At 50.9% G+C, this 17,848-nt stretch overlaps 1 protein-coding gene across 2 annotated transcripts; it reads left to right on the forward strand.

Annotated features, from left to right (window-relative positions):
* The first annotated feature begins 618 nt into the window (after nt 1–618).
* On the forward strand, nt 619–7,242 carry LOC120307526 (WAP four-disulfide core domain protein 3-like). 2 transcript variants are annotated; one of them, XM_039342382.1, is made up of 6 exons: nt 619–686; nt 1,125–1,292; nt 2,649–2,789; nt 3,635–3,778; nt 5,574–5,705; nt 6,184–7,242. In XM_039342382.1, the coding sequence occupies exons 1-6, from the start codon at nt 620–622 to the stop codon at nt 6,369–6,371; spliced, it is 840 nt and encodes a 279-aa protein (XP_039198316.1). In that variant the 5' UTR covers nt 619; the 3' UTR covers nt 6,372–7,242. The 2 variants fall into 2 exon arrangements, with proteins under 2 accessions (XP_039198316.1, XP_039198315.1); XM_039342381.1 differs by lacking the exon at nt 619–686 and having other exon boundaries at nt 966–1,292.
* Nucleotides 7,243–17,848: the final 10,606 nt, after the last annotated feature.

Below are 17,848 nucleotides of genomic sequence, written 5' to 3' on the forward strand. Positions count from 1 at the left end.
TGCTATCATGTCCCCCCCTCATCCTTCTCTTCATTAAACTAGGCATCCCCAATTCTCTCATCCATTTGTCGTATGGATTCACCTCCAGTCCCCTAATCATCTTTGTTGCTCTGCTCTGGAGTTTTCACCCAAACGGGTGCCAAGCAGTTGGAGAACAGCAGCCTGGCACAAACCAAGGAAGTTGAGGTGAGTCTGCCCTCTGAATGTTTCATTGTGCCCAGCCAATAGCGTTCTGGCCTGCTGCTGGGGGGGGGCGCATGGAGCCCCTGGGTGACCACTTGCCCGGGTGCCAGTCCCATCCGGAGAAAGGGGCAGCCCTGCCCAATTGGAGGCGGATCAGAGGCTGGATACCCAGCAGAGCGCCAGGGACAATGCGCTGGCCTGCTGGCTCCACTCCCATCCGGATGAACGCGCCATCCATCACTTCTGCCCCGGGAGATGCCAGCAAAGCTTTGAGGGAGGGCAGCGTGTCAGTGCTGCGTGGGAACCCCAGGAGCCCTGGCTGAAAGAGAGAACTGAGGTGGGGGGGGGTGAGGGACCCAGCTCCGCCCCCTTTGCCTGGCCAGCTATATAGGGCAAGGGGGGGGGGGCGGCTTGGCATCCTCTTCCAAGCGGCACCATGAAGTCTCAGGCCTTCTGGCTCCTCCTGGGGATGGTCAGCTCCACGGCTGAGAATGGGAGGGCAGGTGAGTGGCGCCTTTGCAGCTCTCCTGCAGGAAGTGAGGCCCAGAGGGCAGGGGGGTGTCCATGCTCCAGAGCCTGAATGCCCCCTCCCCACTCCCAGGGGCACGACATCTAATGTGAGTCTGGTTGTAGGACACGGGAACCAAGGAAGGAGTTCCTGGGTGTGGCACCTCCCTGGAGTGGGTAGCTGTAAGAGGGACCCCAGAGCAAAGACGGCACAAGGGCAGACATGGGGGGGGGGGGTGATCAAAGAACCTATGGGAATCCCTACCCCAAAAGTGAGATGCCAGTCTTGGGAAAAGGGCCAGGCTTGCTATGGGGGGGAGGAGGGCAGGAGAGGCACTGGGTCTCCAGCCAGGAGCACAAGAAGTTTTCCCAGCCTTGGCACCCCCACACACAAAGATGGCCCGTCCGTCCTGACCTCTGCCTCCTCTTCACAGCTGCCACGGAAACAACCCCGGTGCCAGGGAAGGCCGGCCGGTGCCCGCTGGGAAGCGCCCAGGAGCCCCTGCCCTCCAAGCTCTACTGCCTCTCGGATGAGTCCTGCCTAGGGGGGCAGAAGTGCTGCAGCCTGGGCCGAATGATGATCTGCGTGCAGCCTGCGCTGGGTAGGGGGGGCTGCAAGAGAGGGGGGCTGCCCCGTGACTCACCCCACAGGGCCCCTCACCAGCCTGGTTTTCAATGTTTGGGAGGGGAGGGCATCCACGGGAGGGGGCTCCCCTTGTGGGGGGGGGAGCAGGGGGTCAGCAGGCGCTGCAATCTCTGCCTGCTTCTTCTGTTTGGTACAGTTGCTGGCTGCCTTCCTGCTTGTTCTGGCCGCAGCTGCGAGCCCCGGCTGGAAGACAGCCACAGTCACACTGTGAAGGTGATGCCACCAAGGGGGCCCAGCTGCAGGCAGCCCTCGACTTACCATCGCAAATGAGCCCAAAATTTCCGTTGCTAAGCGAGACTGTCGTTAAGTGAGAGCTTTGCCCCATTTTTATGACTTTTCTTGCCACAGTTGCTAAATGAATCACTTCAGCTGTTAAGTTGGTAACACGGTTGTTAAGTGAATCTGGCTCCCCCCGTCGAGTTTGCTTGTTGGACGGTCCCAAAACGTGATCACATGACCCCGGGACGCTGCACAATCGTGGTAAATATGAGCCAGTTTTGCTCTGCGTTCTCAATGTTGGTCACATGACCACAGGGAGGCTGTGATGGTTCTGAGTGTGAAAAATGGTCCTAAGTCAATGAAGGAGAATATTTGTTTCTCAGGGCTGAAATGAGGAATCCTGGGTGCTCTCTGAGCTTCGTTGTTTTCTCTTGCAGACGTTTTGTGACCCAATTAGGCGACATCATCCGTGCTAGAAGGGAGTAGGGGTGGCTGAGAGGAGGAGGAGGAGGAGGAGGAGGAGGAGGAGGAGGAGGAGGAGGAGGAGGAGGAGGAGGAGGAGGAGGAGGACTATGGGGCCCTTGGTGCTCTCTGAGCTGGGTGATTTTCTTGCGGGCGTTTCATGACCCAAGTAGGGAACACCATCAGTGCTAGAAGGCAGTGGGGTGTGTGGATGAGAGGGGGAGGAGAAGGTGCCCTCTGAGCTTGCCTGTTTTCTTGCAGGCGTTTCATGACCCAAGTAGGGAACATCATCAGTGCTAGAAGGGGAGGGGGGATTGCAGTGATGAAGTTCCCTAGTTTGGCGAACGAAATGTCTACAAAAAAGGAACCAAGGATCCCTCAGTCACGTCACTTTTTTCAGCGCCGTTGTAACTTCGAATAGTCACTAAATGAACTGTTGTAAGTCAAGGACTACCTGCACTGCTCTGGGCCCCTTGAAGGGGGAGGGCTTCTGCCCCCATGGGCGAAAAGGGTCTCTCTGCCCAGGGCTGAGCCAGCCTGGCCTTCCCCGGGGTCGAGGGCAGGAGTCAAGCGGAGCCCAGGCTGCTGGGCGGGGCCAGCGGGGCCTTCGCTTCTACCCCTTGTTTTACAGTGAACCCCAGCTATTGCCCCACGGCCTGCCCCACCGCCCTGGAGCCCTGCCGGGTCTCCTGCCTGGAGGATGCCGCCTGTGGCCCCGGGCAGAAATGCTGCCTTCAGGACTGCCAGCTGCGGTGTGTGGTGGCAGAGCCAGGTGAGGGGGCTCACCCTGGCTGGGAGGGGGAGGGTCTCTGGGGAGGGGGACAAGGAAGAGGGGCCCCTCTGGCCGCTGCGGTCCAGCCAGGCTCAAGGTCAAGCACCACACAGTTGGGGTTGGGGTTAGGGTTAGGGTTGGGGTTAAGGTCGGAGTTGGGGTTAGGGTTGGGGTTAAGGTTGGGGTTAGAGTTAAGGTTGGAGTTAAGGTTGGGATTAGGGTTAGGGTTAAGGTTGGGGTTAGGGTTGGGGTTAAGGTTGAGGTTAAGGTTGGGGTTAGAGTTAGGGTTAAGGTTAAGGCTGGGGTTAAGGTTCGGGTTAGGATTAAGGTTGGGGTTAAGGTTGGGGTTAGGGTTAAGGCTGGGGTTAAGGTTGGGGTTAGGATTAAGGTTGGGGTTAAGGTTGGGGTTGGAGTTAGGGTTAAGGTTAAGATTGGGGTTGGAATTAGGGTTAAGGTTGGGGTTGGGGTTGGGGTTGGAGTTAGGGTTAGGGTTGGGGTTAGGGTTAAGATTAGGGTTGGGGTTAAGGTTGGGGCTATGGTTAGGGTTATGGTTAGGGTTAAGGTTGGGATTAGAGTTAAGGTTGGGATTAGGGTTAGGTTTAAGGTTGGGGTTAAGTTTAGTGTTAGGGTTAGGGTTAAGGTTGAGGTTAAGGTTGGGGTTAGTATTAAGGTTGGGGTTAAGGTTAGGGTTAGATTTAGGGTTAGGGTTAAGGTTAGGGTTAGGGTTAAGGTTGTGGTTAAGGTTGGGGTTAGGGTTAGGGTTGGGGTTAGGGTTAGGGTTGGGGTTAGGCCCCTGCCCTGTGCAGCCTCTGCTCATCACCCGCCTCTTCCTGCCTCTGCCGCAGCCCGACCAGGCCTGTGCCCGAGGAGGCGGGCTCTGCCCACCGGGACCCCCTGCCGGAACCAATGTGATGACGACCGAGGCTGCCCCCCCGGCCTGAAGTGCTGCTTCTCCGGCTGCGGCCTGGAGTGCCTGCGACCCAGAGCAGGTAGCACCCCGCTGAGCATCACCCCCACCCCCTCCCTGCCTTCCTGGCCTTGGCACCAGAGACTGCGGCCCCCACCTGGCTTTTGGAAACCAGAAACAAAAGCGGAGACGCTGCCAACTTTTTTGCAAAGAAACATTCCTTGACAAGCTGGACAGTTCCTGGCCAGGAACCTCCCTGCCCCAGAGGCATCCTTCCCAGGTGGAAAGAGGGGGGGGGGAGGGAGGGGTCCTGGTAGGCCTCTGCCTGCGGCCCAGAACACAACGGCTGGGCCTTTGGCCCCTGGACGGCATCCTGGGAGGGCAGAGAGTTCGAACAAGGGGGGAATCTTTCTGACAGACTGGACCAGCGAGGAGACCTGCTCCGTGGCAGCTCTTTGGGGGTCTCAGGGCCAGAAAAAGGGGCCAAAGGGGGGTCCTCCTTGGCTCCAGGGGGTTGTAGTTGTCCACTGATGGCCTCCAGAGAATGCACAGGAGTCCTCGACTTACAACCACAATATTAACCCAACATTTTGTTGCTAAGTGAGACAGTTATTGAGTTTTGCCCCCTTTTACAACCTTCCCTGCCACCGTTGTTAAGTGGGTCACTGCAGTTCTTAAGTCACTCGGTCATTAAGTGAAACGGGCTTCCCCGTTGACTTTGCTTGTCAGAAGGTGGCAAAAGCGGATCACGTGACCCCGGGACGCAGCCACCGTCATAAATAGGAGTCAGTTGCCAAAGTCCTGAATTTTGATGATGTGATCCCAGGGATTTTGCAACGGTCGTAAGTGTGAAAAACGGTCATTTCATTGCCATGGTGACTTCAAATGCTCACTCAAGGAAAGCTTGCAAGTCAAGGACTGCCTGTATTGGGGGGACCCCACTCTCAGCTATGCAGCCACAAGTGTGGTGGGGAGGAACCCCAACAGATGCAGCTGCTGCCTCCAGAGATGCTCGAGAAGGTCTGGACAGCCTCCCCCGTCTCCCCCCCCCCACACCCCACTGCAGGGCAAGGAAAGGGAGGGGACCTCACCTGGCCTCTTCCCCAGTCCTGCCAGGTGGGCACCGAAATGAGATGTGATGAGGAGGGGCAGTGTTGGGTGAGGAAACAATCAGGAGCCCCCCTCCCCATCCCTAGATTTTTGCATCATTTTAACGTGATTTATCTCAGGCCAGGAACCTAGTAGAATAGAATAGAGCTGGAAGGGACCTTGGAGGTCTTCTAGTCCATCCCCCTGCTCAAGCAGGAGAACCTACACCATTTTAGACAAGTGACTGTCTAGTCCAGGGGTAGGCAAGCTCGGCTCTTTTGTGACTCGTGGACTTCAACTCCCAGAATTCCTGAGCCAGCCATGCTGAGGGGAAAGGGAGAGGTTTCCAAGCTGAGCCAGGCTGGCTCAGGAATTCTGGGAGTTGAAGTCCACCAGACATAAAAGAGCCAAGGTTGCCTAACCCTGGTCTAGCCTCTTCTTAAAAACCTCCTCTGATGAAACACCCACAACTTCTGGAGGCAAGCTGTTCCACTGGTTAATTGTCCTCCCTGTTAGGAAGTTTCTCCTTAGTTCCAGGTTGCTTCTCTCTTTGATCCCTTCACTTTAGAGGAAACAACAACAAGGCTGTCATTTGTCTTTGGAAGCACTCCCCTCACACACCCACGTGTGTCCCAAGGCTGTGCCTGCCCCATATCACGTCATATTATTTTTCCTAGAAGCATCAGATCCCCATGGATCTTCTCCATGATTTCAGTCTAGATCAGTGTTCCTTAGGCTTCTCCCTTTTAAGAAGAATGGGTGTCACAGAAGGACCTCTCTTTCCACAGAAGTTCCTGGTGGTTGCACAGACCCACCAGCACCAAAATGCCAAGATCGCTGTAGAGAGGACTCCGATTGTTCAAAGGAGGAGATATGCCGCCCCACGGCTTGTGGTTTCCAGTGCCAAGGGCCTCCCCCAGGTACGTTCTGGCTTTGCACAGCCTTTCCAGGGACCTCACTCCAAATCTAAGGAAGCGAAGGTGAAGACACCTAGTGGGTAGGGCCAGTGCAGTTTTTGTTTTCTAGAAGGACATTCAGAAGAACTTAATGTTCTTGAGGGATGAACATAAAGTTCTTGAAGGACATTCAAAAGAACATAATGTTCTTGAGGGATGAACATAAAGTTCTTGAAGGACATTCAGAAGTACATAATGTTCTTGAGGGATGAACATAAAGTTCTTGAAGGACGTTCAGAAGAACATAATGTTCTTGAGGGATGAACATAAAGTTCTTGAAGGACATTCAGAAGAACATAATGTTCTTGAGGGATGAAGCAAGTGGAAGGGGAGGGGAGGCAAGGAGGGGCTGGACAGGGATCCAAGGCAGAAGGGGAACCCAGGTGCTTGTTAGGGGGGGTGGGGGGAGAGGCAGGGGCCTCAGGCTACTCTCTGGTTGCAGGGAAGCCTGGAGTGTGTCCCTTGCTGTTGCGGGGGTCCCTGGGACCATGCCTGGATGAGATGCTGAAGACCTGCACTCATGACTTTGACTGTGAAGAGGCCAAAAAGTGCTGTTCAAACGGCTGCAGGATGGTCTGCAGGAAGCCAGGGGAAGGTCAGCTGGCACTGCTGGGGGTAAAGAGACCATGAAACCCTCCTCCTCCATCAACCCCTCTGTTCAAACACACATCAAGAAAACACGTTCCCAGCATTGTCTCCACTTGTCTGCTGTGCTAAATAGCCAACTTCTGGTGCAGCCCATCAAGAAGGACGAGGCGGCCTCCTCACAGGTAATCTGGCTGACCTTCACTGTTCCTGCCTTTTCTCTATCCTACCTGTTCTTGGATCAGGTGCAGAAGGCAGCTCCTCTTCCTCATCCCTGACTGGCTGCAGCTACATGCTTCCCCCATCTGAAACCTCCAAACTGTCCTGCTGCCACTGTGCTTTAGCCAAATCCCTCTCGGATGGCTGCTTGGAGCCCTTGACCAACTCCCTCCGGACATGCCTGGAACTGGTTCATCTTCCTCCAAGCTGACATCTGGAGAGGCATCTGGGAGACTCATCACACATCTACCAACTCATCAGAGCAGGAAAGCAGGGGATGTCTCATGTCCCCTCTCTTGAGGAAGTCCATTTGGTGGGACCAAGAAGAAGGGCTTTCTCCAAGGTGGCTCCCTCCCTGCTATTTGAAGGACTGTCTTTTCCCAGTTACATCTACCTGACTCACCAGAGCAAGGAGGCAGGGGATGTTATGGGTCCCCTCTCTTAAAGAGGCCCGCCTGGTGGGACACAGAAAAAAGATTTCCTCCCTGTGGAGCATCACCTCTGCGGAGATAAGATTGTCTCCCATCTTGACATTCTTTCAAAAGGGCCCCAAGACCTGGTTCTGCCAGAGGGCCTGGGGACCCCAGGGGGATACTGAGTCCCTCCAGTGGTCAGTTTGACTGTTGTCACCAAGGGACAAGGGGGTTCGTGTGAGTTTGTGTTTGGGGTTTTACTTCTGTAAGCTGCTCTGTCACTGTGCGGGAGCTGGGCAGCCATATACATTTAATAAATAAATAAATAAATAAAGAGTGAGTGAGTGAGTAAGTGAGTGAGTGAGTGAATGAATGAATGGATGGAATGGAACGGAACGGAATGAGAGAGAATGAAAGAGATAGATAGATAGATAGATAGATAGATAGATAGATAGATAGATAGATAGATGAATGGACAGACAGACACAGATAAACAGACAGACTCTCCAGAGGCCACCGGGTAGATTAGAAGAGTGATATGTACAGATGTGCTAGGCAACCCAGCAGAATTAGAACAACTGGTCCAGTGTATGCAGATCCAGGCCCGGAGAACACTTTCAAAGTCACAGGGCAGATGCCTTTCAAACCAACCCCTGCCCAGAGCGCCATTCCTTGACCTTTGACACTCCCCTCTCCCAAAGCTTTCCCTGCTTCTTCTCTGCCTAGGAACAGACTGATAGAGTAGCTGAGGACCTCACCGTCTCCATGCACCAGATCTCTGAAAAAGGCCGTCCGTCGTTGGTTAGGATGGGGCTGCGTGCACCTCTCTTCCCAGATAGGACCCCGAGGAAGGTTTCTGAGGAAAGCAGCAGATCTCCTCCATGGACAGGGACACAGCAAGTCTTGGAAAGCCACAGCAGCTCCATCATGGCTCCAAGATGGAGGCTGTTGGCACTTTAAGACTTTAAGGGACCACGTTGTGTGGCTAATAACCGCAGTAATAATAATACTAACAGTGACATCACCGTGTTTTTTTTTTCTGCCTGGAGAAAGCTGCATTCTAAGAATTAACTGCAAGCACACAGCCAAAGAGGGAGGTGCAACTCATGCCGATTCTCACATCCAACAGAACCTGTGACTCAACCTGACACTCATTGTTTTGGCTTGAGGAATGGCTCATTCTGGTGCAGGTTCTGGGCTGTTCTTAGCTGTGGGGGCGGGAGGGAAACAAGCCTAGCTTGCAACCACAAGAATAATATTTATTGCATAAGAAATATATTTGCTTCTGCCAGATTCCTGGAGTTTTAGTTATAGAGATTCAAAGGAAGGAGACTGGCTTAGCGCTATTAGACAGAACAGAACAGAGCAGAATAAGGGAGAGAATAAGGGAAAGGAGAGGAGAGAAGAGAAGAGAAGAAAGAGAAGAGAAGAGAAGAGAAGAGAAGAGAAGAGAAGAGAAGAGAAGAGAAGAGCTGGAAGGGACTTTGGAGGTCTTCTAGTCCAACCCCCTGCTCAAGCAGGAGAACGTAAACCATTTCAGACAAGTGGCTGTCCTGTCTCTTCTTAAAAACCTCCAGTGATGGAGCGCCCACGACTTCTGGAGGCAGGCTGTTCCACTGGTTAATTGTCCTCTCTGTCAGGAAGTTTCTCAATTTCAGGTTGCTTCTCTCCTTGATTAGTTTCCATCCTATCTAATACTTTCCAATGTGAGCCTTCCTTGAGAATGGACCTTGCAAGATGTCCAGCTTTCCATTCATGGCCCTCAAAGGAATTGCTGACCTCCATTCTCCATTCTCCTTGTGGAGTTCAGCCTATCAGGTGGCATCTACAGAAGGATGGCCACTTCTGGTCACACAGAGGCTGCATTTGTGGAATTCATACCACTACTATAGGTTAAAATAGGGGTGGGGTAGATTCTGTTGTAGGAACCAGGCAATGAATTGTGGCCAGCTCCAGTTATTGGACCAACCCATCATGTTAGGCCACAAAATGGATGAGGTATGATATCTATGGGGATTCCCAGTCATCCAGGTCACGGTTGTCCCAAAGATGCTTTTTCAAAAGGCAACTGGACTTTGATTTTCCTTGAAGACGTTTCCCTTTTCCTCCAAGAACTCAACTGAAGAATTTTTTGGAATGAGAAGTGAAACTTCTTCAAGGAAAAACAAAGTCAGTTGCCCTTTGAAAAAGCAACTTTGGGTGATGTATGATTTCAACATGAGCCCTGTGGATCATTAACCCAGGTTTTGGGTTAGCGTGTTGCATGATATCATACATAGGGACAAGGGATGTTCTGTGTTCTTGGAATTCCACTTTAATTGCGACATTATTGGACTTGGGTCTTTCTGGCAAATTTTCTGAAAACTCCTGGAGGACCAGTGAGGTCCCCCAAAACAAGGAGAGCAAACTCAGTTGTGTCTTCAAGGAGGGGGGGGAGGAGGACCTGGGGAACTCTAGACCTGTCACCTGGATGTCCAGGCTAGTCCACACCTTTGAACAGGTTATTCAGCAATATCTTATCAGAGCTTTGACAATCAGGCGACACATCACTGAAGCCAACCTGAGGTTGTGTCAAAGAGGTCGTGTCACACTGAACTTTATCTCCTTCTTAAACGGTTACTAGATTAGAGAAATGCTGTCCGTAAGGGCTATTGGCACAGGCTCCAACAGAAGAGCCCTGTTGTTCTGCGGAATAAAATGAGAAAATATGGCCTAAGACCAGAAGTCTCCAAGTGTGGCAACTTTAAGACTTGTGGACTTCAACTCCCAGAACTCCTCAGCCTTTGCTGCTCTGCAATAGCTGGGATGACTAGAATAGAATAGAATAGAACAGAATTAAGAATAGAATAGAATTAAGAATAGAATAGAATAGAACAGAATTAGAGCAGAATAGAATAGAATAGAATAGAATAGAATAGAATAGAATAGAATAGAATAGAATAGAATAGAGCTGGAAGGGACCTTGTAGGTCTTCTAGTCCAGCCCCCTGCTCAAGCAGGAGAACCTATACCATCTCAGACAAGTGACTGTCCAGTCTCTTCTTAAAAACCTCCAGTGAGGGAGCATCCATAACTTGTAGAGGCAAGCTGTTCCACTGGTTGATTGTCCTCACTGCTAGGAAGTTTCTCCTTAATTCCAGGTTGCTTCTCTCTTTGGCCAGTTTCCAACCATTGTTTCTTGTCCTGCCCTCTGGTGCTTTGGAGAATAAATTGACCCCCTCCTCTTCCTTGTGGCAGCCCCTCAAATACTGGAACACTGCTATCATGTTTCCCCTATTTCTTCTTTTCTTTAGACTAACTGAGGGATCCCTATTAGGTCTGCAGATGGTTCCCAAGGCAGGAAAGGATCAAGACAAGCTTGAGCAATAGGCAGAATGCACAGGGGAGATCACTCTGCCTTTATGCAGAACGAGCAGATGGATTCCTTCTTCCAAATTTCTCCCGCCACCCTACCACAAGTAGCTGCCAGCTGAAGTCCACGAGTCATAAAAGAGCCAAGGTTGCCTACCCCTGCCTTATATCATTCCAGTCAAATGGCCATCCAGTCTCTTCTTTAAAAAACTCCAATGATGGAGCACCCACAACTTCTGGAGGCAAGTCGTTTCACTGGTTAATTATTCTCGCTGTTGGGAAATTTCTCCTTAGTTTTAGATTGCTTCTCTTCTTATTAATTTTTTCTCTTGCCTCCCGGTCCTTTGGAGAATAAGTTGATTCCCCTGTTCTTTGTGGAAGCCCCTCAAATATTGAAAGACTGTTATCATGTCAGGAGAAGAAGCAACGGATGGAAACTCATCAAGGAGAGAAGCAACCTGGAACTAAGGAGAAACTTCCTGACGGTGAGAACAATTAACCAGTGGAACAACCTGCCTCCAGAAGCGGTGAATGCTCCAACACTGGAAGTTTTAAAGAAGAGACTGGACAGCCATTTGTCTGAAATGGTGTAGGGTTTCCTGCCTGAGCAAGGGGTTGGGCTAGATGACCTCCAAGGTCCCTTCCAATTCTGTCGTTCTGTTATTCTGCTAACCAGCATCGTCTTTGGTGAGGACAAAGGGGAGGAAACAAGGGCTGGGTTCTTTCCTTCTGCAGCTGCCCCCCCCCCCGGAGAACAGGGGGAGGGGAGGGAGAAGAGGGTGTATCTCACATTCCAGGAAAGGTTTAATGTCCCAAGTAAGAGGCTCCAATTAACTCTGAGTAAAGAGCTGCTAGCAGAATCTGTCGGGCGACTTGGCTGCAGCACAACTATTTTGGAGGAAGGAAAAGGTGTGGCTGTTTTGCCAAGGAGCCTGATGAGAGCATAAGCAGTTTGTTACCCATAAAATATGTGCCAAGGAAAACCAAACACAACCCCCAACTGGGGCAGATCCGCAAACATATGTCCCTTTCGCAGCAGGATTTCTCACAGGCTGGGTGCTGATCAGATGGGATCTGCTTCCAGAAGGCTGCGAAAGCTCTTGCAAATGTCCAGGGTTCTTCAGGAATCTGAAGTTTCTTCTCAGCCAAAGGGGGAACAACAGAATAACAGAGTTGGAAGGGACTTTTGAGATCTTCTAGTCCAACCCCCTGCCCAGGCAGGAAACCCTACACCATTGCAGACAAATGGCTGAACACGGGGCGCTATCTAGCAAAATGAAATTCAGTGGTGAAAAAAGTAAGGTTCTACATTTAAGCAAGAAAAAACAAATGCACAGCTATAGTATAGAGCAGCGGTTCTCAACCTGTGGGTCGGGACCCCATTTGGGGTCGAACGACCATTTCACGGGGGTCGCCAAACAACGCAGTCCGCCATTTTTTTCCCCCTTTTCCTTAGCTGTGCTACTCCCTTTTATTCTATTGGCTTTTGCAAGCCAATAGAATAGACTCTCTTGAATAGAGTCTACTTCTATTGGCTTTCAAAAGCCAATAGGAATTGTCCAGGCTGTCTCTGCCCTGCTGAGCCCGCCAAAAGTCCCATTCTGCAAACGGTGCTGCACCAGTCGAGTAGTCCTCGACTTACGACCGGTTGAGTAGTCCTCGACTTACGACCGGTTGGGGGTCGCGGCTTTAAAAAGGTTGAGAATCACTGGTATAGGGGGTACCTTGCTCAACAGTAGTAACTGTCAGAGGGACTTCAGAGTCCTAGTGGACAATCACTTAGATAGGAGTCAGCCGTGTGCTGCAGCTGCCAAAAAGCCAACACAGTGCTGGGCTTCATTCACAGAGGGAGGCCAAGGTTGTCTATCCCTGACCAACACTATACCTGTGCATTTGGTCTTTCTTGCCTAAATGTAGAACTTTTCCAACTTTATCACCAAGCTCAGAGAACACTAAGGATCCTTCCCCCTCTTTCTCATCTTCTCCTTCTCTTCCACTTCTAGCATTGGTGATGTTACCTAGTTTGGTAATGAAACGTCTGCAAGAAAAGCACCAAGCTCAAAGAACACCAAGGATTTGTAGTTGGTGAGAGCCCTCTGGACAGACAATGGTTTCCCTGCTGCCCTAAGAGCCCCATGGTCATCTCCCCATGAGTAAATTATTTCCTCACAAAGAAGAGGGAGTCCAGCTCTTCTCCAAAGTGCCTGAAGGCAGGTCAAGAAACAAAGGATGGAAACTAAGAGAGAAGCAACCTAGAACTAAGGAGAAACTTCCTGACAGAACAATTAACCAGTGGAACCACCTGCCTCCAGAAGCAGTGAATGCTCCAACACTTTAAGAAGAGACTGGACAGCCATTTGTCCGAAATGGTATAGGGTTTCCTGCCTGAGCAGGGGGTTGGACTAGATGACCTCCAAGGTCCCTTCCAGCTCTGTTATTCTGTTCTGTTCTGTTCTCCGGAGCTTCTGCAGGCAAAGCAAGAAGTCATCGGAGGGAGCTCATTAAAGAGAGATCCAATCTGGAAATAAGGAGAAATTCAGTGGAATGGCTTCCCTTCAGAAACAATTAACCAGTGGAACAACCTGCCTCCAGAAGTGGTGAATGCTCCAACACTGGAGGTCTTTAAGAAGAGATTGGGCAGCCACTTGTCTGAAAGGGTATGGGGTCTCCTGCCTGAGCAGGGGGTTGGACTAGATGACCTCCGAGGTCCCTTCCAACTCTGTCATTCTGTACTCTGTAAATCTGCAGGGAAGGCAACCGTAGCTCATGGCCTTGTAAATATTGGCTCTGCAGAAGGGGCGCAGCCTCCTGCTGCTAGCTGCCAAGGATGGAGTGGGGAGATCTACCTGGCAGGAGTACACCCCGTGGCCTTCCTCCAGGGGGTCACCCTGACCTGCCCCACAACCTTTGGGGGGACACAAGATAAGCCTGTGGACACAATGGGGCAGAGTTCCAGCAAGGGATTCTGGGAACTGGCATCAGCAGGGTAAGTAAAGCAGATTCAGCAGGTCTGGCCTTGGTATATATTGCGAGCTCATCCGCACGGCTCGACCAGTAGAACTTCAGCCATGAAGGGCCACCTGGTCTGCTTCCTGCTCCTGGCAATTGCTTTTGCTACCGCAACCGAATGGGTTGGTGAGTGCAGATCCCTTTCTTCCTGGGTGGAGTGGTACTGGAGGGGCACAAGGCAACACCTCCCACTCCCTTAAAACTCCATCTCAATAACCTGGGGACCCATAGCTCCTTAAGCAGTCCAGAAGACACCTTTTGGGCAGAAGCAGCCAAGGTGACCAATGCTTGCGCCACGTCTGTGGAAGAACTGTCCTCCTCCAGGAGACAGAATAATGAGTTGGAAGGGACCTTGGAGGTCTTCTAGTCCAACCATCTGCTCAAGACCTTACAGACTGATGCTTCCAGAGGACCATGGTTCCTGGAACAAGTGAGAGTTTAGATGGTTGACAGCACAACAGAAGTAAGGTCCCTGTTGGATCAGACCAACAGCCCATTCAGTCCAGCTGTCAAGTCCCAGAGAACCCTCTGAATGTATCTCAGATTAGGATTAAGAAACCTGCTGTCCCCAACATTAGATAGACTGCATGATCAACAGCTACTAATGATCTAGAAAGAGTGCAGAGAAGAGCAGCAAAGATGATTAGGGGACTGGAGGCTAAAACATATAAGGAACGGTTGCTAGAATTGGGTATGTCTAGTTTAACGAAGAGAAGGACAAGGGGGGACATGATAGCAGTATTCCAATATCTCAGGGGCTGCCATAAAGAAGAGGGAATTAAGCTATTTTCCAAAGCACCTGAAGGCAGGACAAGAAGCAACGGGTGGAAACTAATCAAGGAGAGAATCAACCTAGAACTAAGGAGAAACTTCCTGACAGTGAGAACAATTAATCAGTGGAACAGCTTGCCTCCAGAAGCAGTAAATGCTCCAACACTGGAAGTTTTTAAGAAGAGACTGGACAGCCATTTGTCCGAAATAGCGTAGGGTTTCCTGCCCGAGCAGGGGGTTGGACTAGATGACCTCCACGGTCCCTTCCAACTTTACTATTATTATTATTATCGATCATCGCACAGTCAGCCAGATGTTCAGACTGGATTTGGCATTTTGTCTACCTATCGAGTCCTTACCCAGGACCTGGGATAGGCAGATGTGGATGTTTGATGGTATTACAGGTATCGTCGCAGGATGGAAGCAGTTCCTAATACGGCCGCCTTTTGCAATTGACTAATAGCAAATTTGTCAATGCCAATGGTGTTCACGTGGTGCTCCAGTTGTTTTGGGATTGCGCCCAAGGAGCCTATGACTATTGGTACTACCCTTGCTTGCTTTTGCCACAGTCTTTCTATTTCTATTTGTAGGTCTTTGTATTTTGTTATCTTCTCCAGTTCTTTCTCTTCTATTCTGCTATTATTATTATTATTATTATTATTATTATTATTATTATTATTATTATTATTATTATTATTATATCAATGCAATGTTATCTTCCAGGGGTTTTCTTTTGTCACATCAATGTTGACAGCCGTCTCCACATCTTGTAAAAGAGAAGTCTTTAGCATAAGGGGCCCATACAAAGAGGCGTCCTTCACCATTGGGTCCCATCTACTGATCCACTAGTTTCCAGCATTATCATGGAGGACATGGGGATTTCTCCTTCTTTACTCATTTTATAGACCCATAATAGCTGGGAGGCTTTCTCACCTCTTCTTCTAACTCCAGAACCTGTTGGGATCCTCCGTTATTCTCAAATGTGGAACAGACAGAAAGAGCTGCTTTGCAGTGGAATCCATGGCCACAAAATAGGAAACTGGTCACCAGCTCCATTGAGTTGTGGATGAAGTCCCAAAGGTGCTTTTCCATTCTCAGTTTTTTTTTTTCTTTGAAAAATGTTTTGCTTCTCATCAAAGAAGCTTCTTCAGTTCTAAAGAAGCTTCTTGGATGAGAAAGGAAATATCTTCAAGGAAAATGGAAAGAAAGTCCAGTTGCCTTTTGAGGGGGGGGGAAGCATCTTTGGGACAACCATGGCCTGGATGGTGGAGAATCTCCATCGACACTGTGGACTGAAGAAACAGAAAGACCTACATTAATGGCTAGAAGAGACGTACTACTAATTGCACATTGGCCTTGGATGTCCAGCTGTTGAGGAACAATGAAGTGAGGAATGAGGGTTGGCTTTCCAGAGATATTTGGGGGGCTCTGTTTGCTCTGCCCCTTCCCTAGAAATTCAGCCCTCCCTTGCCCAGGCTGTACGCGACTGGGCTGCTCCACTTTGCATGACTACTAGTTGTGAAACCAAACCAAGAAGCAGGACAGGAACCATGGCTCCTATTCCTATATCTCACTGGTTCTTCCAATAGTCCTCCCTTGTTAGACCCATCTTTTGGAAGAGGAACAGCCCCCACAGAGTAACACTGGCCATGGAGCAGACTAGTGGCACTTGGGGATTGGCACCGTATTGTCCAGTTGGTGGAGCAGCAATGGGCAGGTCAGCCTGAGAACAGGAGAGGACAAAACTCCAGATGATGAAGGTCTCGTGTTTTCTCCCCTCCTTCTAGATGAATTTTTTCTCCCAGGAAAGGGACAAGTGGAGCAACAGACCCCAGAACCTCCAACAGAGATCCCCCATGGGGAGAAGCAAAAGGGAAAACATGGTAAGAACTTTGTGGAGCTGGATTCTTTCTTGGTCAATTTGGTTGTGATTTAATCCTCATTTGTGCCCACAGCAGGAGTGAGTCATCTCAAACCCACTTCTCTTTGTGCCTCTCTGCTCTCTCCCTCTGAGGGGCCCTGGGCTTGGTTGTTTTCTTACAGACATTTGATGACCCAACTAGGTAACATCATCAGTGCTAGAAGGCAGTTGGGTTGATGGAGAGGAGAGGAGAGGAGAGGAGAGGAGGAGACTGTAGGATCCTTGGTGCTCCCTGAGCTTGGTTAGTTTCTTGCAGACGTTTGATGATCCAACTAGGTAACAGAAGAGAGTTGGGTTGATGAGAGGAGAGGAGAGGGGAGGGGAGGAGAGGAGTGGAGGATGAGGAGGAGACTGTAGGATCCTGGATGCTCTCTGAGCTTGGTTGTTTCTTGCAGACATTTGATGACCCAAGTAGGTAACATCATCAGTGCTAGAAGGCAGTTGGGTTGATGGAGAGGAGAGGAGAGGAGGAGGAGAAGAGAGGAGAGGAGAGGAGAGGAGAGGATAGGAAAGGAGAGGAGAGGAGAGGAGGAGACTGTAGGATCCTTGGTGCTGCCTGAGCTTGGTTATTTTCTTGCAGACGTTTGATGACCCAACTAGGTAACATCATCAGTGCTAGAAGGGAGTTGAGTTGAGAGAGGAGAGGAGAGGAGAGGACAGGGGAGGAGGGGAGGAGGGGAGAGGAGAGGAGGATGAGGAGAAGACTGTAGGATCCTTGGTGCTCTCTGAGCTTGGTTATTTTCTTGCAGATGTTTGATGACCAAAATTAGGTAACATAGTGAGTGCTAGAAGGTAGTTGGGTTGCTGAAGACAAAAGGGGAGAAGAGGAGGAGGAGGAGCTCTGCTTTGGCCAATGCTGACCGAGTCTGCTTTCCTTCCTCTTCAGGTCCCCCCACATACGGCCAGTGCCCACCTACAACTACAACTCTTCACCCCGCCCCCTACTGCATACAGGATGGACCCTGCCCAGGGGATGAAAAATGCTGCCAAGTGGGGAATGTGAGGAAATGCACCCTTCCTAAAGGAGGTGGGTGAGCCCCTCCCCAATTTAGGGCAAGATGGATGGAGGGTTGGGGGGGACAGGTTCGGAAGTGGAAGGTGGAGAGTCCAGGTGGAAAGCCCAGTTCACCTCATGTCCCAGGATCCGATTCCGCTCTTGCCAGGGCTCTCCTTCCTGGGAAAGGGCAGAATGCCACCCTCCCGGTGCTGCGGTGCCCTTCCGAACAATCCCACAGCACACATTCTTTGTGCCGCGTCTACTAGTGGTAATCGGCTGGGAGGGCAGATCTGCCCAGCAGTGGGCAACCTGAGGGACACGTTCGGACACAACTGCAGAAGATGCCAGGAGACCTTCTTGCCCACTCTGTGCCCACACTTTCTCTTCCAGTGCATCAAGGTTACTGCCCCAGGCGAGAAGACCAGGCCGTCTACAAGAATCCCTGTGCTGGAGACCATCAGTGTGGGTGGCATGAGAAATGCTGCAGGACGGATGGCCACAGGAAGTGTGTCCAGGCTGTGCCAGGTAGAGTCTCTGCCAGACACGGGTTCCCTCTTACCTGGAGGGTCTCAGGTGGACGCCTCACGGTATGTGAACTCTGAAAAAATGAGAGTTCTCCATCTTTAGGGGGTGCCATCATCACCCCTTGGGGCATTCAAAGAAGATGGCTGCTGTGGGGACAGACTTGACCACTGCTGAAATAGCTGCCAAACGGAGAGAGGCCATCCAGGATCCTTCCTGGTAACCTTCTGGTGGGGTGGATGTGTGACCCATGAAGCCCCCCCCAGGCTTAGTTGCTATGGAAACCCCTGAGCTCACCTGGAAATGAGGAGGAGGCTGGA

This window comes from Crotalus tigris, unplaced genomic scaffold (assembly GCF_016545835.1).
Source record: "Crotalus tigris isolate CLP2741 ecotype Arizona unplaced genomic scaffold, ASM1654583v1 scf7180000017791.1120302, whole genome shotgun sequence".
Classification (NCBI taxonomy): Eukaryota; Metazoa; Chordata; class Lepidosauria; order Squamata; family Viperidae; genus Crotalus; species Crotalus tigris.

Coding starts and splice junctions, on each gene's coding strand:
- LOC120307526 (XM_039342381.1), top strand. CDS start 968: ATGCCAGTCTTGGGAAAAGGGCCAGGCTTGCTATGGGGGGGAGGAGGG. Junction 1,293..2,648: donor CTGCGTGCAGCCTGCGCTGG/GTAGGGGGGGCT, acceptor CTTGTTTTACAG/TGAACCCCAGCTATTGCCCC. Junction 5,706..6,183: donor GTGCCAAGGGCCTCCCCCAG/GTACGTTCTGGC, acceptor CTCTGGTTGCAG/GGAAGCCTGGAGTGTGTCCC.